This window comes from Lepidochelys kempii, chromosome 1, assembly GCF_965140265.1.
Source record: "Lepidochelys kempii isolate rLepKem1 chromosome 1, rLepKem1.hap2, whole genome shotgun sequence".
In the NCBI taxonomy this organism is placed as follows: domain Eukaryota; kingdom Metazoa; phylum Chordata; order Testudines; family Cheloniidae; genus Lepidochelys; species Lepidochelys kempii.
In genome coordinates, this window is record NC_133256.1 from 215,664,405 (window position 1) to 215,687,385 (window position 22,981).

The following is a 22,981-nucleotide window of genomic DNA, read 5'->3' on the forward strand; positions in this document are numbered from 1 at the left end:
GCTGCTACAACCATACCAGGGCCCGCTAAGATCCTTGCAGCTGGTCAGGGCTAAGCTGTGACCTGTGCGACGTAGGGAAGACAAAACAGATCTTCCATCACTACCACAGCTCTGTGTTACATGGGACTCACTGCTGGCTCAAACCAACCAGCCCTCCTAAAATGGAGCCTGTAAATCCTCCAGCCCTGCTGTTCTCCTTTGTCTGTAGTGCCCAGAGGCCTCAGTCCCGGATCAGGGCCCCATGGTGTTAGACATTGTACAGACACAGCCCAATTCCCCCCACGCGGGGTCTCCTGGGCAGGAGGGGCTCCATTTCTCACCCAGTGTCTCCTGCCAGCAATGATGCTCTGAGAGACGTCTATGCTCTGGGCTTCCCGGGCTGGGAGGCAAGTGTGGCTGTCTCTGGGTGACTCTGCTGACTCTCCAGCAGCTGCACTTCAGGTGTCCTAATGCAGCTCTAGTCCTCTCCAGAGCTCAGGGGGCCTGTCCTGGCATCAGACTGTCCTGGTAAATAGAACAATGGCTCCTGGCAACCTGAGAATGCCTCTTCCCCCAGCAACCTCAGTGCCATTCCCGATGGAAGGGATGGTGTCAGCAAAGGTGATGGACGCGGTCATGCCTAGTGGTTGGAGCTGGACTCAGGAGGCCAGGGCGTGAGTGGAGCAAGGCTGGAGGGAGACCAGAGCTGGAGTAGGACTAGGAGCGGGGCTGGAGCAGGCTAAGACTGTTGCCAATGTCAGACAGGAGCGAGTTCCTGGCCCTGGAGTCGTGTTGAGCAGACTGAGCTGCTGCTGTGAAATGGATACACCTGCTCTGGGAGTCACGGGTCCAGTTCCTGGCTTGTGGTTGGCTGGAGCCCAGCACAGGATGGACTCAGGGCCTGACAGATGGCTCCAGGGGGCGCTTGGCTCCTGGCCCAGCAGGGTACTGACATGCCAGGCACCCCAGGGCATTATCACCAGCCCGTTCCCAGTCTTGGCATGGCAGTATGTTTCCTTCCCAGTCGCCGTCCCCTGGCATTAAACCAGGAACTCTGCGCTGAGGATGTGCACCTGGCAGCACGCAGCCTCCTGAGAACAGACAGGCCAGGGTGCAGGGCGAGGGCTCCCAGAGAGAAATAGCATGAGGGCAATGCTGGGAACCCCCAGGCCGTCTTCAGCTAGAGCATGAGGGTGCCCTAGCCTCCTAGAGAGCATGAATCTAGCTTCAGCTCAGCCTTTGTGTCCCCCCGTTCTCTGCGCTAGATGGGTCGGTCTCCTGGAGGGACAAAGTGCCGATCAGGAGTTCCTGGCTCATCCAATGTCAGTTTCCAGCTCTTGTAAAAAAACCGGTGACTTCCCGAACACAGGAGCTGGCCTTCTTCAGGCTGTGCTGTGCCTGTACACGTTCCACTGTAGGGGCGTGTGCACCCAGGGCACGCGAGTCACAGACGTTTGCCAACAGTACCACGGAGCAGGGCCTACGCCCCTGCTCTCCCCGTGTGCTCGGGCATCAAAAGGGCACATCTGCCACCTCCCTCTCAAGGCCTTCGCACCTGTGTGCTGCCAGGTGAACATCCCCATTTCTACTGAGGCCTCAGGGACAAGGTTTCTGAGGAACCGGCTGGAGTTTATCACCCCCTGTGTTGCACCCCTACGGCTAGCTGGGGATCCAAACTCACTCACCGGTTTGAGCCCCTGCCTAGCCAGGCCCTGTTCCCTCCCCCAGGCAGTTGCTGGCCCTGAACTCCTGCAGGCAGCCATGACACAGAGGCACTTGGGGCTCGAGAGAAGGGCTATTGCCAGCTGAATGACCCCTGCCTGTACAGTGGGGATTGAGGCCACCTTTACCAGCAGGTGCCCCCCAAGTCCTGTGCTATGCTGAGTCTGGGGAGATGGGCAGGTTCAGCCTCATTAGAGAGGATGTGGCCGGACAGACAGACAGAATCAGGTCCCCACGCAGAATAGGTTCCAGTGTCGGGTCCTGTCTATACCCACAGCGTGTTGCACCCAGCATGTGCAGATACTGGATGTTCTGGAATCTAAGTTCAGACACTAGAAACTGCCTAACACCAGGCTGAGGTCTGGGGCTGTGTATGGTACAGAGCACAGCGCCCCTAACAACGGGCAGGAAGCTGGGAGATGTGTAGGATACAGAGCACAGCACCCCTAATGCTGGGCATGGGAGCTGGAGATGTGCAAGGTACGGAGCACAGCACCCCCTAAGTTGAGCAGCGGGGCTGGGAGATGGGGTAATGTCGGGTACAGAGCACAGCACCCCCTGATGCTGGGTAGGGGGGCTGAGGCTGTGTACGGTGCAGAGCACAGCACCCCTTAACACCGGGCTTGGGGGCTGGGGTTGTGTACAGTACAGAGCACTAACGCCAGGCAGGGGGGCTGAGAGATGAGTGCAGCACCCCCTAACGCCAGGCAGGAGGACTGGGGGAATATGTAGGATACAGAGCTCAGAGTCCTCTAACCCCTGGCAGGGGGGCTGAGAGATGGGGGGCGTGTAGGATACAGAGTACAGGGGTGTGGTCTCCTGCCCTGACAGACTGGGAGGGAGTCACAAATACCCCCTGGTGGGCAGAACCAGGACACCCATGGCCGCCCTGCTGGAAGCAGAAGGGCAGGACAGGAAGCGGAACTGTGCAAGGCCGGCCCTCCAGCTCAGATGGGAGAGAGCTGCTAGATGAGCAGGACGTCTCTTCCCCGCTGCAGGAGCCCAGACCTGACAGAGCGCTATCCTGACAGAGACCCAGAGGGGCTGCCGGAGCTGCCAGACGCCAGGGACTCCGAGGAGCTGGTGGGGCTGCCACAAGCCGTCTACCCCAGTGAAGCGAACGACCCTGGAACCCATGTACACACGGAATGGGCATGTAGGAAGGAGCCCAGGGCAGCCGAATAGGGTTCAGCCGTGTTATTGACTACAAGCCGGACAGTGTGTTGCCGTCAGATTTTCCCTGCTGCCCCAGTGGCAGACCACTCCACCGCTGTTAGGGTCCTGGGCTGGGACACAGTGGAGCGGGAGGGCCTGGGTTCCCCTACCCCCGCCACCCCACCGTCAGGAGTGGCAGCCTCCCCACCTGGTTGTCAGGAGGCCTGCATTGGTCTGGCACCCGCCTGAATCAGGACGCCAGACGGTTGTGTTGACTCTCCCACCAGAGAGCTAACCTCCCCTAGTCTGCGACGGCTCTGCCAGACTATAGGCCAGAACCCCCCTACTTGATTGCTGGCCAGCCCCGATCAAGGGCCAGGCAAGTGGACCTCCTGCTGCTCTGCCTGCCTGTAGGCCAGAGCTCCTTCTCGATTGCAGCCCTGCCCTGATTGAGGGCCCCAGGAAAACAGACTCCCTACCATTGCTTGGCCTGACTGCAGGCCAGAACCATTAACACTGAGCTAATTTTCCCCTGAACCAAGGTACCCCGGAAGTATCGTAGCGAGTGGAGTGGTCTCCCACTTAGACTGATGGGGAGGGAGCTGCGAACTCCTTACAGCCTCTCTTTCTGCTCGTTCATACTTTTCCTCTAAATATGTCAAAACACAAGCACACAATCTTATCCTGGCCAGACACAGAAAAAGAATACAAAATAAGTTTTCAAAATGTCCGACACCACCAAAATCGTACACGACCGGAAATGGGAATGGAGAGTGGAACATAAACCCTACACGGGGCAAGGAAAACTGTCAAAAAGTACATGGTGATGAAAGCTATCAAGCGGTTAACTACTCACATGGCTGGGGAGGGCAGGCGGCCAATGGGAAAGAAGCCATGGTCTGGCACGAAGTGCTCCACCCTGCTCCAGGAAGGCTCTGGTTCTCCAATCCCCCAAAGAAGGGAGGCTGGCTTTAACCAGAGCTAGGGCAGCTGGGCAGCTCCAATGACCGGGCTCTCCCTAGTGCACATCACTGTCATCCTGTGGAACAACGTCCACAGGCTGGAGCGGGCTGGAAGGTAGTTCTTGAAGGTATCCAGGATGAGGATGGTCTGCGAAGCCAGGCATCGGACTGAGGACTTGCTGTCCTGTCCTGAAGGAAATGGAGGTCAGAGCCACGGCTCTCTGGAAAGCCCCGGCAGACCAAGCCAGCACTGTGCCTCTTGGCCCACGACAAAGAGGCAGCAGGCTGGAGGCAGGGGACTCGCGGGAACAACCAGCAACCCTCACTAAACATCCCCACTGCCCTCCATAGCTGGGGGAGCCTCCAGACACAGGCAAGAAGTCACAATGAACCCCATTCACTCACTATTTCTAGGACTGCCCCGTCCCTGCAGTATCTGAGCACCTCATCCCTGCCTGCATTTACCCTCCCCTTTCCCCCTCAATGCACAGATGGGCACTTAGGCCCAGAGAGGGGGAGAGTCACAAAGGGGGTTTGGGCATTGTTAGGCTACGCCTAACTTCGGGTGCCCTACTGCCCTCCAGGAGGGAACTCAGCCATTCTCTAGCTCCAGTTGGGAGGCCCAGCTATGAACCTGCTCTGGGAGTGAGGAGCCTGAGCTATGTCACCCCTTCCCCCTTTTCCCCAACAAATGTGGAGGAGACACTGCTCTGCCCTGCGCTGGCCCAGGGGTCTGGGCATGCAGCAGGGAGGTAGATGACCGGATGTCACCTCGGCCTCATTTGGAGCAGTGGCTTGACCCCAAGCACCCCATGTGGAGGTGACTGCCCCAAGCACTGGGCTAGTGAGTGCAAGGGGGGAGGCAGGACCCCACCTTGGCTGTGTTCTGGGGTGAGGGGGGGCAATCCTTGGTACTTGCCAACCAGCAGACACGACAGGGTGAGGGGGCAGCTGATCGGGGTTGGGGGGGATCTACATTTTGCATCCCTTTGTGGCTCTCGCCCACGATCATATTGCTGGCGTTGGAGATTGAACCCAGCCCGCGGCTCTGGGCCATTCGTCCCCCTAACGCTCAGTGCTCAAAGCGGTTACCACTCACCGTTGCAGATAGCATCCAGCTTGTCCTGGCTCCTCTGGTCCAGCTGCCAGGCAGTGAGCTCTCCACACACACACAAACAGCTCGTCACCTCCCCACATCCCCCGTGAGGGTTTCAAAGCGTCTGTCACCCTCCAAGCAGTTTCAGAGTAACAGCCGTGTTAGTCTGTCTTCGCAAAAAGAAAAGGAGGACTTGTGGCACCTTAGAGACTTGTGCTGGAAATGGCCCAACTTGATGATCACTTTAGATAAGCTATCACCAGCAGGACAGTGGGGTGGGAGGGGGTATTGTTTCATGGTCTCTGTGTGTATATAATGTCTACTGCAGTTTCCACGGTATGCATCCGATGAAGTGAGCTGTAGCTCACGAAAGCTCATGCTCAAATAAATTGGTTAGTCTCTAAGGTGCCACAAGTCCTCCTTTTCTTTTTCCTCCAAGCAGTGGGGCTTTCCCCCACCCCTCACTGACCAGGACGTGCTCCTGAGTCCCCAGAGAAAGGGAGAGGCCCCAGGGATGGCTGTGGGGCTGGTTGCCAAAGGAGAGCATAGCGCCTTGAAGTTCCACTACCAAGAGCCCATGGCAGGTTGTGGGGGGACGGGTACTGCATGGGGAGCAGTGGGGTTAGAGGGGGCCCATCAGCCAATCAGGGCAGTTTGGGTTGAGCTTGCTCCTGCAGGTTTCTGACACCCCTGAGCCTTCATTCAGCAATCAGGAGCCCAGTGGTTACTTCTCACTGCCAGCAGGGATTGAGCAGAGCCTGGGACCGGATCCAGCCCCCCTGCTAAAGGGACCCCTCTGCTCTGTGCTTACCTAGGAACCTGATGGCCACTTCTCTAATTGGAGCCTGCGGGTTCTCCAGAAAGGCCATAGTCTGACACAGGAAGGTTTCTGCTCTCCCCTTGTAGTGCGCCACCGAGGAGCCAGAACAAGGGAGCACCAGATTATGAAAGGCCTTTCCGTCCCACAGGCCGGGTTCCAGGTCTGTGGAGTGTCCTGCCTTCGCCCCTCCTTCCTGTGCCGGGGGGATCACGCAGTGGGACTACACCCAGGGCCAGGTGTGGTCCTGGGGCTGGGGCTCGGTGTGGGCACAGAGCCGGGCAATGGGGGGTGCCCTATCCACCAATTCCCCCACTCCTGCCAGAAAGGGCTACGCAGTGAATGACCCGAGGGCTCCCTCACCCGGCAGTCACAGCTTCGCCACGGCTCCTTTTGCTGGAGGAGGGCACCGAGCTGGTGCCACCTCAGGAATTGCGCAGCACTGCTGAGGGTGTCCCAACACACCTGCAAAACAAGAGGGGCCGGAGCGAGCCGGCCATGGTTACGGGAGCTGGAAGCCAGGGCCGCCCCTAGGCATACGCAGCTGCGTAGGGCACCATGAAACTTGGTGCCCCAAATTTCATGGTACCCCTAGGCAGCTGCATGCTGCATATGGAGCAGCCCCAGTGATCAGCCCCATCCCTTGGCCCAGCCCCCACTACAAAGGGCAGGGCAGTTGCTGGTGCGGGGGGTCCCAGACAACTCCCTCCAACCTGCCTCTTACCCTTCCCCCTGCTCCGCCCGCCCCCATTCCACCTCTTCTCCGCAAGCCTCTTCCCCCAGCGACCCCACACTCACCAGCAGTGGCAGGAAGTGGAGCAACCCGGTCCCAGCCCACTCTACTCCGCCAGCTCCCAGCCACGGCGCTCCACTTCCCTGCGCCGGTGAGTGCGGCAAAAGGATCACCCCCCCGCCCCCACTTACCAGCGGCAGGAAGCAGAGCAACACGAGCCCAGCCTGCTCCGCTTCCCTAGCCCCAGCCATGTCCCTCGGTTGGGGAAAGGACTGCCCCCCGGCTCTCACCAGCGGCGGGAAACAGAGCACCGCCGCTGGGAGCTGGCGGAGTAGAGCAGGCTGAGACCGGGCTTCTCTGCTTCCCGCTGCTGTCAGTGAGTGGGGGGAGAGGGGGGTAGGATCCCTTTCCCGAAACCCTCTTCCCCCAAGCGACACGGCTGGAGCTGGGGTGAGGGAAGCAGAGCAGGCTGCTCCTGGCTCCCCACTAATCCCCTGGGCCTCTGGGGGCCTGTAGGGCCCCCAGAAGTGACCCCCCACAGCTCCTGCCTTCCAGACCCTGGTGGGGGTGGAGGGGGAGGCCTGGGGCTTCACACAGCCCCACCACAGGGGTGGCTACATTGGGCACCCAAATGGCTAGGGACGGCCCCTCTCTGCTGGACTAACCCTCCTCCTTAGTCTCTTTGGGACAGGACTCTTAGTCAGGAAGGAAAAAGGAAGAGGGTCAGGGATGAGATGTTCAGCAACATGCTCTGCAGCACTGATGACCCGCTGGAGTAGCGGAAGGCGAAGGAGGAATGGGACGCCCAGCAGGAGGAAGGAATACTGGCTCAGTTCTTCAAGCATGAAGAGAGCAATTGGGACCAGGACCAGTTGCTGATGGAGCAGTTGATCGACCTGGTGGCCATTGGGTACAACCTCCAGTACCAGGGCACAGCCCACTACAGCACCAACCCCACGAGTACAAACTTCCACTCTGGGGCTGCACTGTTCTGCAGGGCACCACGTCCTGCAGCCAGAAGAGGCCCTGGAAACTCTGCGGTTGGGTGGTCAGTGAACAGCTGTATGCGCTGGAATGGACAGATGTTCCCTGTGCACACCACCTGCATCGCCTGTACAGCTGTGTGCAACATGGGCAACACATTCTGTTGGGGGCAGGAGAGCAGGGCCCAGACTTCTGACCGATTTAGTGCAACAGTATGAAACCTTCCTGCATCACATTTCCCCAACACATGCCCCGTCACTGCATTACAGGCTCCTCATCCCTGCGTTGCCAGGACGTGGGCACACAAGGCATCCCTCATTTCCCTTGCTTGCCTGGATCCAGCCCCAGTGAGGAAAGGGGCACTGTCTGGTTGCTGATGTAAGCAGTGTCAGGATGAGCTCCACCCTGACATCTGGTGGTGAGGTGTGGCAAGTTGTGGAAAAGAACTTCAGGGGCCAATCTCATTTGCATAGGCACACCCACCACGCCTAGAATGAGACCATAGCTGCCCAAATGGTCACTTTGGCTGCTGTGGGATCCCCAGTGTCTCTGTTATTGGGGCAGGAAGAATAAATTGTTATTACCCTGATTATGGGAACTGTGCTTGGAACTGCACGTGGCCTTTTGTTATGATGGAGGGATTCACCATCAACTAAGTAGCACTCGCTAGGCAAGGGTCATGGGTTCCAAAACTGTGTGAATGGAGAGAGGCTGGGGACAAGTATTAATACTTGGTAGCATGGGCTCCTTGGTGAGGGCCTTACATGCTAATTGCACTTCCTCCTCTCTCCACTGTAGAATATCAGAGCTAATTTTGATTTCATTAGAAGTCTAGTTATAGGCTGCTGAGCTCACTTTGGGCTGACAGTGCACCAGCACTGGGGCTCCCCTATTATAAGCTGAATTCACCTAAGAGCTGAAATCACTGAGTGTTGTGTTAAGTAGTGGGGGAGCCTGAAGATATATTGTGGAGCAGGTTGCGGGACGGCTGGTGAAGCAGTTTGACGCGGCGCAGTGTGTGGATGGCAGGAGCTGCTTGTGGGCCGTGGAGCTGAGCGAAGGAGTTCGTGGGGCGGCTGGCGGAGCGGAGCGCAGCTGAGCGAAGGAGTTCGTGGGGCGGCTGGCGGAGCGGAGCGCAGCTATGGAGCGGTCAGCTTCAGATCACGTAAGGTGCCTCTTACCCCTGTCCCAACTTTTGGCAACTACAAGATCATCTCTGCTGTGTATCTAGACCTCAAGAATTGAATTCAAGTCTGTCTGGATATTGATCTTTTAACCATCACTCTCTCTCTTTTCTTTTTTAATAGATTTTAGTTTAGTTAATAAGAATTGACTGTAAGCGTGTATTTGGGGTAAGATCTAAGTTATTATTTGACCTGGGTCTGGGGCTTGGTTCTTTGGGGTCAGGAGAACCTTTTCTTTTATATGATGAAATAAGATTTTCAGAATTTATCATCACACATTGGACAGGTGTGCCTGGATGGAGGCCTGAAGCTGGGTACTTAAGGGAACTGCATTGTTTGGACTTCTGAGTAACCAGTGAGATAATACAGAAGTTGTTTTGTGCTGGCTTGGCAAATCTAAGTATTGGAATATCTACCAGCGTTTGGGGTTTGTCTGCCCTGTTTTGTTTGCAGTTCACCCTATTTGAGTCATCTCAGCTGGCTCCCACGGGCAGCACTGTCACACATGAATTAAAGGTTTTCCATCCCTCCTGTCATGGAGTCCCCAGGTGATGCTCTGGAACTGCTCCCTATGAAGCCAGGCAGGACTCTGGGGAAGTCTCCTTTCTGTGAGCAGACTGTTTTCAGGACACTCAGCTCACACAACTTCCACCTTCCTGAGTCTGACCTCGGAGCAGTCAGCATTCTCTGCCCCTCCATGCGCTTCCCACAGCAAGTCCACCCAGGCGGGGTCCTGGGGAAGCCAGAGGGTCCTGCACCCCAACTTTGCAGTCAGACGTGACTCTCAGCCAGCCAGTAAAACAGAAGGTTTATTAGAGGACAGGAACATGGTCTAAACCAGAGCTTGTAGGTGCAGAGAACAGGACCCCTCAGCTGGGTCCATTTTGGGGGGCAGTGAGCCAGACAACCACATCTGCACTTCACTCCAGGTCCCCAGCCAGCCCCAAACTGAAACTCTCTCCAGCCCCTCCTCCTCTGGGCTTTGTCCCTTTCCCAGGCCAGTAGGTCACCTGATTCCTTTGTTCTCCAACCCTTTAGCTCTCACCTTGCAGGGGGGAAGGGCCAGGTGCCAGGAAACAGGGTGTTGGCCATTCTCTGTGTCCAGACCCCTTCACACACCTGCCCTCTAGGGCTCTGCAATGATCATACATCCTTATCCCACCACCTAGATACTTAAGAACTGCATAAGGGAAATTGAGGCACCTCCACAATATTCAGAGGAAACATTAAGAACAGTCCCATTTCGTCACACCTCCTGAGCTCAACTCACAGTTCTTCTCTCTCATGGGAGCACTCCCTGGTGTTTCCCCACTGGGAGTGCAAGTTCAACACAAACAGAAACAGTCTCCTGTGCCCTCCTGGGCTTCACACTGTCCTTAAACAAACTTGGTCTTAATCCTTACCAGAGCTTTTCCTGGAGCCTGGCCTCTTCTCTGCCTTGGCAGGCCACTCCCAGCCATACCTACCTGGAGACGTTTTCTCCCCTGCAGCCTCAGGGTCTCCTGTAGGAGCCTTCTTGCTTTCTGCAACTTCTGTAGCCATCTGCCACTGACCCTTTCTGCCCAAACTGCTAGGCTAACTAAGGCCAGATTGTGTCATGTGACCCACTGTCATTCTCCCCACATGGAAAGCGTCAAGGTTGGGGCTGGGCCCATTTCCCCTTAAAGGGGCCAGTCACTCTGCAATAAATCCCTTTTCCTTGCCACCTCTTGTTTTCAGGGAGAGGAGGTAGGAAATGTGACAGGCAGCTTCTTCCCAGAACCTCACTGCTTATAGACATTGGTATCCTAGGAGGCAAAAGTGGAGCAAATTTCCATTGATCATGTGGGTTGATGGCTGACCCACAACACAGAGACTCAGAGATTGTAAGGCCAGAAAGGACCATTGTGATCATCTAGCCCAGGGGTGGGCAAACTTTTTGGCCCGAGGACTACATCGGGTTGTGAAACTGTGTGGAGGGCTGGGTAGGGAAGGCTGTGCCTCCCCAAACAGCCTGGTCCCTGCCCCAGCCCCCTATCTGCCCCCTCCCACTTCCTGCCCCCTGACCTCCCCCCTGACCCGACCCATCCAACCCCGCTGCTCCTTGTCCCCTGACTGCCCCCTCCTGGGACCCCTGCCCGTAACCACCTCCCGTGCAAAAAAGAGCAGCCCCTAAAGTCCTTTTCCACAGCTCAGCACCAGATGTCAGGGTAGAGCTCATTCTGGCTCTGCTTACATATATATGTTTTCGTATAATTATACTTATGCTTTGATTTATTTGGATTTTAAATAAATTTAAACAAAGTCTTCCTGTTCCTATTTGTGTGATTCACCAGTCTCACTTGATAATAATCTTAGGTCGCTCCCTGAGTAAGGAACCTGTTATTAGTGACCTGTTCAATTTGCACCCTAAATTTATCAAAGGCTACACCTGTCAGGTAGCCACTTTTTAATCCATAACCAAGTTGAACATTATTTGTCAACAAAATTTGTAATCTCACCAAAGAGGGACATCAAGTTAATTTGACAGGATCCATTTTCCATAAACCCATGTTGTTTGGCATTCATTAAATTATACTCATTTAATTCTCTATTAATTGAGTCCCATTTCAGAAGTTGTATTATTTTCCCTGGAACCAATGTCAGCCTCACAGACCTATAATTACCTTCAGGGGTTCTCAAACTGGGGGGTGGGGCATGACCCCTCAAGGGGTTGCCAGGTTATTACATGGAGGGTTGCGAGCAGTTAGCCACCACCCACAAACCCAACTTCCCCTCCAGCATTTATAATAGTGTTGAATATAAATATATAATAACAAGTGGATAAATAGGTACCTGATATAGATAGATAGATAGATATTTTAATTTTTATAGCAGCCTTCACTTCCCCTCAAAGCCAGGTTGGTTTATTTTTAACTGCTGCAGCCCTTCTTCTTTCTTCTTTAAACCGTCTGCTAATAAAGCAGGAGATGGATTAATTGTTTATTATTATTAATAATAATTAATTAATAATGATCAAATAGTTATTACATTTATATTATTGAGGCACCCAAAGGCCCATTCAGGTCACAGATATAGACACACTCCCAGCTCCAGAGACCTGACAGTCCAAAAGACTCAAGAACAGATGCAGGATTGGATATGGGAGAAATAACATAAAAGCAAATTCACATGGTGATGATTGGTACAATTTCCTGTTTTGTCGTTACTGTTTGTTTAAGTAGCAGTAGGGCTGAGTGAGGGAGAATGGCAGGATTGGGGAGCAGAGGTTGGTTAAAATAAGGAGAGGGAAGGAAGGGCAAGAGGTACACCCAGAGCTCCTCACCTGCCAAGCTAGTCACTGTCAAGTGTTTTTCCAGAATCACAACAGAGGGAGGGATCTCAAGAAGGGATTCGAAGGAGGATCAGGTGTTGGCTGCACAGATTTTTTTCAGGGAGTTTTCTCCATAAAGAAAGGGCAGCATGGGAGAAAAGGGAAAAGTAAAGAGTTAAAGATGTTTCCCTTAATCCAAGTATTTGTAACAGTTCTCTTTAGGAAGAGCCTGAGGTAGGTGTGATGCCAGCCAGTCATTATTCTGAGCTTTCTATGTCCCTTGCCTTGTGCCTGTTCCATTAATTGTCTATGTCCCAAGAATCAAGTAAACTTGTTTCCAAGGAGTCTTCCCCCTACTGACAGAACCAATGGGTATAATGTGTGTCAAACATCCTGCTACCGCAACAGAGGGTCATGGCCTACTCAGGAAGCCCTAAGATCTGCCTCTACCACTAATGATCATGGTCTTGGCAGGAAACCCCAAGGTCTATTAGTCGGACAACTGTCAATATTACAGGTGGTGCTGGGTAATTTATCTTGTACAACAGCTGATCTGAGTGACACAACCTGGTTCAAGTGACATGTCCTTGTCTACAATTGGGCATGTCCTATACTGCGAATTGGTCTTGTAATGATCACTTTTAGCACATGGGATTTCTTCCCTAGTTTATAAAATCATCTGCCTCTAATGTCTCCCAACTGATGTCTAATACAATATAGAATCTATGAGGGTGAGAAACAGCTTAGATACATACAGTTTGTACAGCATTTTTTCTTCCCGCACCAGAGATGGGAGTTACCAGATGATCTGAGGCTGTGGTAAACCTGACATGAGGAGGGGGCTCATTACTCATATATGGTGATGTTTGTTGCTTTTGAGTTTTATTGGATGTTTTAGCTTCATACATTCACAGATAAAACCACTGATAATAACTAAAAAGGCAGATGGGTTTGCTATTGGTTCCTTTGCACAGCTGATTCCAGACTCTGAATCTATATATTTCCCTTCCACTGCTTTGTTGTCACTTGTCAGACACAGAGGAGCCCTGGCAGGTGTTTAGGGGCAGCCAGTGCAGTGAGCGAGGGGACAGCAAGTCAGGCTGGCAATGAAGGGACATCTCTCCACTCCGGTGCTGTGCCTTCTTCTCCTCACAATTCAGGTCATAGCAGGTAAGTCTCCTCAGTGTTTCACCAGGAGAGCTGGGTTAACTGGATCTAGGGTGGTGACTTTTACAGTCCACTTTTTACCATCCATGTCTGGCTTGGAGGTTGTGACTTTTCCTTTTCGGATTGGACCTTGCCACTGTTACAGAGGCTGTTTTTACCTTGAGATTGGACTAATGCAATGACCTCTGTGTGGGGCTGCACCTTAAAACCATTCAGAGAACGAAGCTGGTGCAAATAGCAGCGACTCACTGAGCAGCGCATCTGGCTGGGAGCATGTTACAGCCATGCTGGAGGGTCTGCACTAGCTGCCCAGCTATGGGTGGAGGTTAAGGTGTTGGTGATGATTTATAAAGTCCTAAATGGCCTGGGACCAGCCTCTCTGAGGGATCACCTCTCTCCCTGTGCCGTGTGGCCAGAGCTGTGGTCAGCAGGGTGCCCAAGCTGGTTCCTCCTTTTATAAAGGAGAGGGGTGGCTGGCAGGGTGCTCTCTGTGAGGGCTCCAGGACTCTGGAACTTGCTCACCCTTTGGGCCAAAATAGTGCAAATTTGGTGATGACCTTTTGGGCACACTGCAAAATACACTCGTTTGAGGGGTGGGGATTGGGAAGGACACAGGCTGTGCATCACATAATGAGAAAGGGGTGGAACGAGTTTCTGTAGGTGTCTGGCTAGCTGAGTTCCTCTTGAAATGGTCACTTAATGCTGCTGGAATTTGTGTGTTATCCATGCCGTCCGGGTGCCCAGAGCTTTGGCTAGGCGTCACTTTAGTGTTTTAAATCCCAATAAATACATCAATAATTTGGGATCCAACAGAAATGTCTGTTTGGTCCAGAATCCAACAGCTCCAAGGGCCAAGTCCTGGCTCCTCACTCCCTCATTCACTCACTGAAGCTAGTAGAAGTTTTGCATGTGTGAGATGAGCAGGATTTTCCCAAATAAAACCAGAGCTGATTCATGCCACAGAGAGGGTGAGGGGGGGTGAGGTAGGGTGCAGTGTGCAATGCCTAGTGCGCGTGAGGGTACTGGAAGTTCTGCCAGCAGGCAGATTTATCCTGCAGGAGCCCTGCCTCCCTCCCTCTCCCAAGGTTTCTGCTGGAGCAGAGAAGCTTTGAATCCTAGCTGGAGTCTTCAGAAGCCCAACCAGCACAAGCTGCATGGCAGAGGTGCTGCATCAGGGCCTCTCACGGCCACACTGGTTTCATTCCCTCAAGGCTGCCCCTGCCCAGTTTCAGGGCTGCTCTCATTCCTCCAGCACAGTGAGAGTTGAAGGCTCTTTGCCAAGCTGTATCCCAACTCCAGGCAGACGTAACACTAGTAGCGGGGGGTAGGCCCTGTGTTACAGCAGCATGTGCTCGTACAATGCAGGGAGTGAATCTGGCCCAAAGATTCCAAAACTGATTAACAATAGGATTAAAATCGAATGTGGGACCCAGATATGATTTAAATAATACAGTGATTGGAACCTGTTTGGCTGGTATTAAGAGGATGTTTGGTAGGGAAGGTCTGCCAGGATGGTCTGGCCACGTACTGGTGTGAATTGCACTGTTCTCTCAGCTCCATGGAGGCTCCTTACACATGGTGTCCCCAGCTCAGCCATCCACCGCTGCAACCAGCCTGTTCCAGGGCTCACAGTGGAACTCTGCATGTAGCCGTAACTCCTAGACGTAGTAATGATGCCTGGAATTGCTCCCAGTCTCAGGGAAAGTCCCGGGTCGTCAAACCCTGTCCTGGGGGCCAGTTCTCCCAGGCAATATCTGAGGACTGTGTGGCAGGCAGTGGCCCCACCTCACAGTCCCTGTGAACTGCCTCCCTCCCAGCTGCCAGCTTTGCCTCTCCACAACCCCCAGAAATGCAAACAGCCGTAGAGACAACTGGGGGCAGGGGGTGGAACTCAGAGCAACTGGGAGAAAAGCAGCCTGCAGGGAATGGGGGCAGAGTCTGCTCCTCATCTGGGGAAGGAGCAGCCTGTACATGCAGGGCAGAGAGGCCAGGTAGAAAGGGGAGAAGAGGAGGGAAAGAGCCTGAGGGATGAGGGTGGGAAGCGACCAGTGGAAGAGAGAAATGTGTGGGGCAGGTGCAGAGAGAAAGCTCCGGTAGGGAGCACAAGGCCGTAATGCCAAGCGCCACAGAACAAAAATTGCAAGGTTAAAAAAACCATCCAGTCTCATTTTTCCATCTGTCTTTAGAATCCCCCTCTACTCCTCTGCCAGTGTTGGGGTGAGAATTGCAGGCTGAAAAGTCACCCTTTGTGCACCTGAACTGCACGACTCCCCTGGCTGCTCAGCTGGAGACTCCGCTTACCCTCCCCTCACCCCTGAGACAGGGAACTGCCCTCCATTGCCCAGCACTGCCTTCGCTCTCCCTCCTGGTTCAGTTCCTCTGACAGACGAAGGATGGGCTGGGAAATAGCTTGACAGCCACTGAGCTAATTCATACAGCATGGTTCATGCTCACACACAGAACTTCTGTTACTGGTCAGGGGTGAGTTACAGACAGAGATACTGGAGACCTTCACACTGACATCAACCACTCACATCAACTACCGTGTCACCGTAACACGACGGGAATGATTTAGCCATTTGCAAATAGCAACACTTCCCCAGTGACAGTGACAGGAGATGGCACCATTTGGAATAAGGGAAAATCCATGAGTTGGTGCCTTTCCTCGTGTTCTCATGAGACAGGTAAACACCCCAAATTGCCGGAATGGAGATAAAATAGGGAGAGCTGCAGCACTGACAGCCCCAAGCGTAAGGGCCTGAGATGTGAGAAGGTGGCGCCATGAGGCAGCTCTGGGCATATCCCATTCTCCTGGCTTTGGGTGCGGATCCCCTGCTGGCAGGCGCCGACTCTGCTGTGATAACGCTGGGGGCGGGGGGGCTCCCTGCTCGCTCTGACCCTTCTCTGTGTCTCTCTTTGAAAGTGTTAACTTGCTGAGGCTGGTGGATGGAGGCAGCCCCTGTGCCAGGAGAGTGGAGGTTAAACACCAGGATCAGTGGGGGACAGTGTGTGATCACGGCTGGGACATGGCAGATGCTGGGGTTGTCTGTAAGCAGTTGGGATGTGGAGCTGCTGTCAGTGCTCCTGGAAATGCACATATTGGATGAGAATCTCGACCAATTTGGCTAAAAAACATTGCCTGTGATGGTACCAAGTCTGCTCTCTGGCACTGTGGGAACGAGGAATGGGGTAAGAATGACTGCGGGAATGGAGAGGAAGCTGGAGTGACCTGTTCAGGTAAGAATCAGCCAGCTCAATCCTGAAAGGCAAATCCCCTGAGACAAAAGGGCTTGAACCTAGAGGGCATCGTGTGCCTGTTACCCTAACGAGAAATGAACAAAAACCAGAACAACTCCTGTAATGATTGTTATTACTGAGCTGTAATTATTACTAATCATGTCCCTGGCCACTGAAGAACCCCCTGTGTGACTGTGAAGCGTTTTCAGGATCTCATTTCCAGTTGTTTCAATGCCACGTCTTTCCTTTCCTTTAAAAATGCAGATACAAGAGAAAATGGAAAAGGAAAATGTCAGGTTGGTCCTAAGTCGCTGAGACACTTTTGAAAATTTAACACTCATGCTAAAATGAAGACCCAGACACCCAACCGCAGAGGTACAGAGGCTGGGGCATGTATGTAGCCCCTTTGCCACCCTGATAGGGTGAAGGAGGAATGGGCAGATTCTCCCAGGTTGGCCAGAACTAGATTTAGCCAAGAGCACTCCCCCCTCTGCTCTGTTACTTCTCACATTTTGGACCAACCAGTAATAGAAAATTTCAAAATCTCTGATACCCTGTAGATCTAGCATAGCATAGAGAGCTCAGCCAAAAATATACCTCAACCCTACACAGCACAGGAATATCATATTATGGAGTCATTTTTTGTGACTCAGTAGTTAACATGACAGCTACAGATCCAGAGAGCCTGTGTGTAACTGCAGCTGGGTGTGTCCCTACCTGTATGAATGCTGGTGAAAGTGCAGGCTGGAGGGCTTTGCTGTTTGTCACAGCAGTACAGTGTGAGAGGGAGCCCAGGCCGGTGCATCAGGGGGCTCAGTCGTACCCCAGTTCCAGGTGGCACCCCCCAGGGAATACGTCACAATAGTGTTTCACAACTATTGAACACTTTAAATTGTGTGAGAAAACAATTATGTGGGCTCCAGGCAAACAAATGTGAAAATATCGGGGATGGACTAAAGCTGTGGGTTTTACTCCCAGACCCAGATCTGAACTTGTCAATGTGCTGCTTTCCTACTACCTAAGCACAGCCAAAAAGTGAAGGGATTGATTCTCTGACCTAGGCTATGGTTGCATTAGCCAGAAGAGGCTACAGTAGTAGTAGAGATGGCATGTAATCATCTGGGAGGTTGTGCAATTCTGTGGGCAAGTTAATGATAGAAAGGTAAGCAGTCGTTTGATTCATACAAATCTAGAGAATCATTACTTCAATGGTGCCACCCTCCGCACTGTGGCAAAGGGGCAGTCACTGTCTTTCCCCCCCAACCTCCGCACTTGGCTCCCAGCTCCAAGTCCTCTGTGATACCTGACTTGTTTTAATGTTACAGATTCCTGTAAATGGAAGGAGTGCATTAAGTTGATTTGCCATCATCAGCAAAAATAAGTGGTTTGGTGGTGTTGATTATGAGCTTTGTTTGTGATGCTGTCAAGGTTCCTTCCCCACTTTGAACTCTAGGGTACAGATGTGGGGACCTGCATGAAAAACCCCCTAAGCTTATTTTTACCAGCTTAGGTTAAAACTTCCCCAAGGTACAAACTATTTTACCTTTTGCCCTTGGACTTTATTGCTGCCACTACCAAGCGTCTAACAAATATATAATAGGGAAAGAGCCCGCTTGGAAACATCTTTCCCCCAAAAATCCTCCCAAACCCTACACCCCCTTTCCTGGGGAAGGCTTGATAAAAATCCTCACCAATTTGCATAGGTGAACACAGACCCAAACCCTTGGACCTTAAGAACAAGGAAAAAGCAATCAAGTTCTTAAAAGAAGAATTTTAACTGAAGAAAAAGTAAAAGAATCACCTCTGTAAAATCAGGATGGTAAATACCTTACAGGGTAATCAGATTCAAAACATAGAGAATCCCTCTTGGCAAAACCTTAAGTTACAAAAAGACACAAAAACAGGAATATACATTCCATTTAGCACAGCTTATTTTATCAGCATTTAAACAAAACAGAATCTAACGCATATCTAACTAGATTACTTACTAAGTTCTAAGACTCCATTCCTGTTCTGTCCCCGGCAAAAGCATCACACAGACAGAGAGAACCTTTGTTTCTCCCCCGCCACCAGCTTTGAAAGTATCTTGTCTCCTCATTGGTCATTTTGGTCAGGTGCCAGCGAGGTTACCTTTAGCTTCTTAACCCTTTACAGGTGAAAGGGTTTTTCCTCTTGCCAGGAGGGATTTTAAAGGGGTTTACCCTTCCCTTTATATTTATGACAGATGCCAAAAGAGTTGCAATGAGGCACTGGTTAAGCTGTCCGCATCCAGCCAGAAATTACAGGAATCCATCCGCAAATAGTGTGCACATAGTTACATCATATAACTTTGGGTTTGTAATTAACTATTACAAAATCCTTATTTTTGCATTAGTCTATTATAGAATTAACCAGGTGATTGTTTGCTTGTCTCCTGATTGTATCCAGATCTCAGTGTGATGTTGATCTATGTGAGAACTTGGGAAAGTACAAGTTCTCAATGGTACCATGATCAGTGATCATGATCAATGGTACCATGTTTGAATATGATGGGATAATGCACGTGTTCCAGGGGAAAATCAAACAAATTTGCACATTGCAAGGTCTTCCTAAGCCAGCACCTACTGACAAAGTGATCAGTACCTCAGGCCAGCAGAGGCCTTTCAGTGTAGCAGTCACAGATGGTATGGCTAAGGTACAAGCTCTCAACAAACCAGAAACCATTAATACCTGCTAAGATGTGGCTGAACATTTTATGAGGAGGCTACAGATAAAATACTGGACCTCTGATAAAGTCCACTTCATGTTTGACATGTATGCACAGGAATTAAAAATATTACAGAAAGCATCGAATCCATGGTATTGCACCTTTCCAATATAAAATCAGTGATTCACGAACACTTACAGTGTAACAGTGAAGAAGCTACTATCTCACACTTTCACAAAAAAAACAAATTAATTGGGGGAGGGATAGCTCAGTGGTTTGAGCATTGGCCTGCTAAACCCAGGACTGAGTTCAATCCTTGAGGGGCCCATTTTGGGATCTGGGGCAAAAATTGGAGATTGGACCTGCTTTGAGCAGGGGGTTGGACTAGATGACTTCCTGAGGTCCCTTCCAATCCTGATATTCTATGAACTGCATAACTTGCAGCAAAAATGCTCCAGCATGCAAATAATTGCTTATTGTCTCATAGCATAATGAAGCTGTTGCCTTGTGCTGTTCAGTGGAATTTCTTCATAGTTTCCCATCAAGAGACTGACACTAAAGTCATTCTGCATGCCATCAATGCTCTGTGAAGAAGGGTGGAATGTTGTGTTTGCTGTGGTACCACTGTCCAGGCTGCAAAACTGCTACAGCTATTCACTGCTTCTGTTCTTGGAGCTCCGGTGTTATCAGCATAAGCAGAGAGTTCAATCTGCTAATTTAGCAGACTTCAATGTCACTCATAAAGACCACAGGCTCAGTTCAGTGGCAAAGGTGCTCTACCAGGTTTATTGTCGACAGAGCAGACCCTGGCTCCATGGTTACAGGTACACTAGCACATGTATGCCGGTGACAATGGACCAACTCAGTCAGCAGTAGGAGTCTGCTGCCTCCTAGGAGGGGCGACTTTGTCCAGCTTATGACTTACCTTTTTATACATTGATACAAACAAGTTATGTATTACAATCCTGACATAGTTAGTTACCACCTTTACCCGTGTACCTAACAGTTAGAACAAAACATCCTCATCCATTATCCTGTCACCCCATCCTTATCTTACAAGGGGATAATATGTTCTTGTACCATCCCTTCAGAATGTGTTTACATAGTTACTTGAGAGATCTGTGTAGGTTTTGGTACAGTCCTTTCCAGTCAGGAATTTGCTTACTTGGTTAGCTGACACTTGGTGCACTGCTATTTAGCACCAGGCCAGGCCTGCTCTGGTTCACACCCTTAGTTATGCCTAAGGCTCCAGTAAGGCCTACACCACCAAGAGATGCTTCTGAACTGTGGATGTTCTAGTGCTCTCTGTGAGATGCTATTCGAGACTTCCAAAAGATTTGGGATTTTGTGCCTGTTGCTGGGGAACAGACTCACTGTATGTCCCTCAGATGATGTGTTGCTATCATGTAGACCACTAAAAGCCACTGCACTGACAGGTTTCCACTCCCTTCTAGGATGTGACGGCTGGAAGGTTGGTTGGAAAGACCAAATTATCTTACTAGAAGTCATTTGATTCAGCCTCCAAAGACTCTCTCTCCTCACTCTAGGAATGGCTTGATGAGGTCATAAGTGCACTGGAGGCATTCATGTGCCAGGTTTATCATTTGAAGACCAATATAGTTCTGTAAGTGTTGGTATGTGGGTAGGTATTTTCCAAGAAGCAGACAAATAGAGAAAAATTGCCACCAATAAGTGCTGCATTTATACCCACTGTCAAGAGGGTGAATTATCAAGCAATGGAATGTCTCTGGGATGACTGAAAGTATCCAAAACTTGCCCTCCCATGTTGGGCACGGATGGGTCTTGGAGGATGGACTGATCACACCAGTTGTGTGTGATATACCATGTGCTCCTGGTATATCCTTCAGCTAATCAAATGCTCACGTGCAAAGACCAGATGCTCACCACCCTGCAAATGTCTGGCAATCAGCCTGCCTTGTACAGAAACCTGCAAGTGCAGCGTGGACAAGGATCATTGTGACAGCATATCTAGCCGTGGTGCCTTAGAGATGACAACTGATGACTCTGACTTTGATTAAATGTTTTCAGTCCTGCATGTCAAGGTTAACTTCCCTAAGATTACCAGAGATCAATCTATTTAAGGAATACATCCCTGTGTTAAAGTGTAATTTTAAAAATCTTTAGTTTAAAAAAAAACTCTCAATTCTATAGCTACATAATAATTCTAGGTTTGTCATGTTTGGTACCACTGTGTTCACGGGAGAAGGCTTTTGAATGATATCCAACTTGACCCACTCTGACAACACTGTTTTATCAAAATTTCCACCACTGTAGGACCTGGAGTTGCAGGGGGCGGGGGCGGGAGTTGCTCCAGCAGCAGTGGGTGACGCTATTGAAATTGATTCTGTAGGTTTTTATGAATCAAATGACAACCCCTTACCTGTCCGTCACTAACTTGTCCACGGAATGAGATCTTACTGCCTGATGCTCCCAGACATCACGGAGGGCACAAGTCATGGGGCTCTGAGATGACCTCCACGAGCAGCAGTGCTGGGCCTGGAAGGTGGAAGGTGGGGTGAGTTGGGAGATGGAGGAAAAGGAAGGAAAGAGCAAAGGACGCTTCCCAGAAGTTCAGGAACAGCAGTTAGTTTGGGGGTGTTTATCTCAGCTTTATTCTGGGCTGTGGTGCAGTTTGAGAACATGAACACCTACTCCAAAAGGAGAATTCTTTATTTTGGACAGGTAGGACGTCATGTTGCCTGATAATTTTTTTTATTAGATTATTAATTTAGAATCCCCAATTAACACTGAAACTTGTCCCTAAGATCAGGCCCAGTATTATCAGAATCACTGGTTCGGGAGCCCAATAAGACATGGGAGTGACAACAGCACTCACACTCAGGGAAGACCTTCTGTAATAGTAAAAGTTTTATTTATTACAATGATTATTCCAATAAATAAAACAATCCAAACAAGTGAAGTGATGTAATACAATGCTGTAAGGACGGCCTGCACCATAACAGGTATATACTCACTCTATCCTTGGAGAGTTCTAGAAATTGAGACAGGTCCTAGTCTGGCTCTGACATGCTACTGATGAAGAATTGCAATGGCTGTACCTTTACTTTATCTTAACTTCTTCACCCTCATAAGATTGGGGTACCTTTATTCTATAGGCTTGTATATTAATTAAACTAAACTCACTAACAAATACATTCATTGAATTACTATGCCTACCTGCAGTTGAGGATCTGCTAATGTTCCCCTCCAAAAATACTCCAAACTGGTACAAACTGTCTTCCCGCTACACTTGTGATTGTTACAAAACAATACATAAAGTTTTGTGCTACCTTGTGATTTAAGGTCACTGTTACTTTATTTACTTATGCTAACGCATTGAGCAGTACTCCTACTCAGACTGCAATGCCTTGTACTTGTGCTAAGTGCTTAAGCTTTTCTTATGGGTCAGGGCCTATAGGTTGCTGGCATTTCTGCAATCAATTCCTTATAGTAGTAATCATAAGATAAAGGGGTAATTACTACATGGGTACAGTCAGAGTGAACATCTTGGGCAAAAAGCATCTGGGGTTGCAGAATGGTGGAGGGGGCTTTCTATGACATTTTGCCCCTTTCTCTCCAGTGCTGGGTTTCCTAGCCCCCACTGCAAAATGCCTCCACCAAGCACCAGGTTTCTTACTGCTGGGCACTGTTTGATGAAGGTATTATACACAAGGCCTCTTAAATAATCTCTGTCCCCAAGCACTCTGGCCTTGTGCCATCACAGCTGTGCTTCTGCCAGCAGTCACTGCAGGGAGCTCCCATTCCACACTTCTTTCATACTGCTCCTGATTGACAAGGAGGTGTCTTTTTGTAGCCACGAATGCCCCTCATGTACATCATATGGTGAACTAGGAGTGCTGCCCACCCATTATTTCCATCCTCTGCTGCCTCATGGAAGCCACAGACTAAGAGCAAGACACCAGACTCCTTCTTGACAGCATTTATA

General features: G+C 50.8%; 1 protein-coding gene across 6 annotated transcripts in view; it reads right to left on the minus strand.

Annotated features, from left to right (window-relative positions):
* The window catches only part of LOC140898919 (maestro heat-like repeat-containing protein family member 7), a 77,647-nt gene that overhangs the window by 23,402 nt on the left and 31,264 nt on the right, over positions 1 to 22,981 (minus strand). Inside the window, exons 3-9 of one of the 6 annotated variants that reach the window (XM_073313498.1) lie at positions 21,416 to 21,531; positions 18,130 to 18,204; positions 11,937 to 16,578; positions 11,447 to 11,565; positions 6,095 to 6,196; positions 4,918 to 5,084; positions 3,713 to 4,007 (exon numbers count right to left, since the gene is read on the minus strand). In XM_073313498.1, coding sequence (XP_073169599.1) covers positions 3,713 to 3,714 — 2 coding nt within the window. In that variant the 5' untranslated portion in view covers positions 3,715 to 4,007; positions 4,918 to 5,084; positions 6,095 to 6,196; ... (2 more) ...; positions 18,130 to 18,204; positions 21,416 to 21,531. Of the gene's footprint in view, positions 1 to 3,712; positions 4,008 to 4,917; positions 5,085 to 6,094; positions 6,197 to 11,446; positions 11,566 to 11,936; positions 16,587 to 18,129; positions 18,205 to 21,415; positions 21,532 to 22,981 lie in introns of those variants that run through there. The other 5 variants (XM_073313507.1, XR_012155145.1, XM_073313525.1 and 2 more) reach the window with 5 other exon arrangements.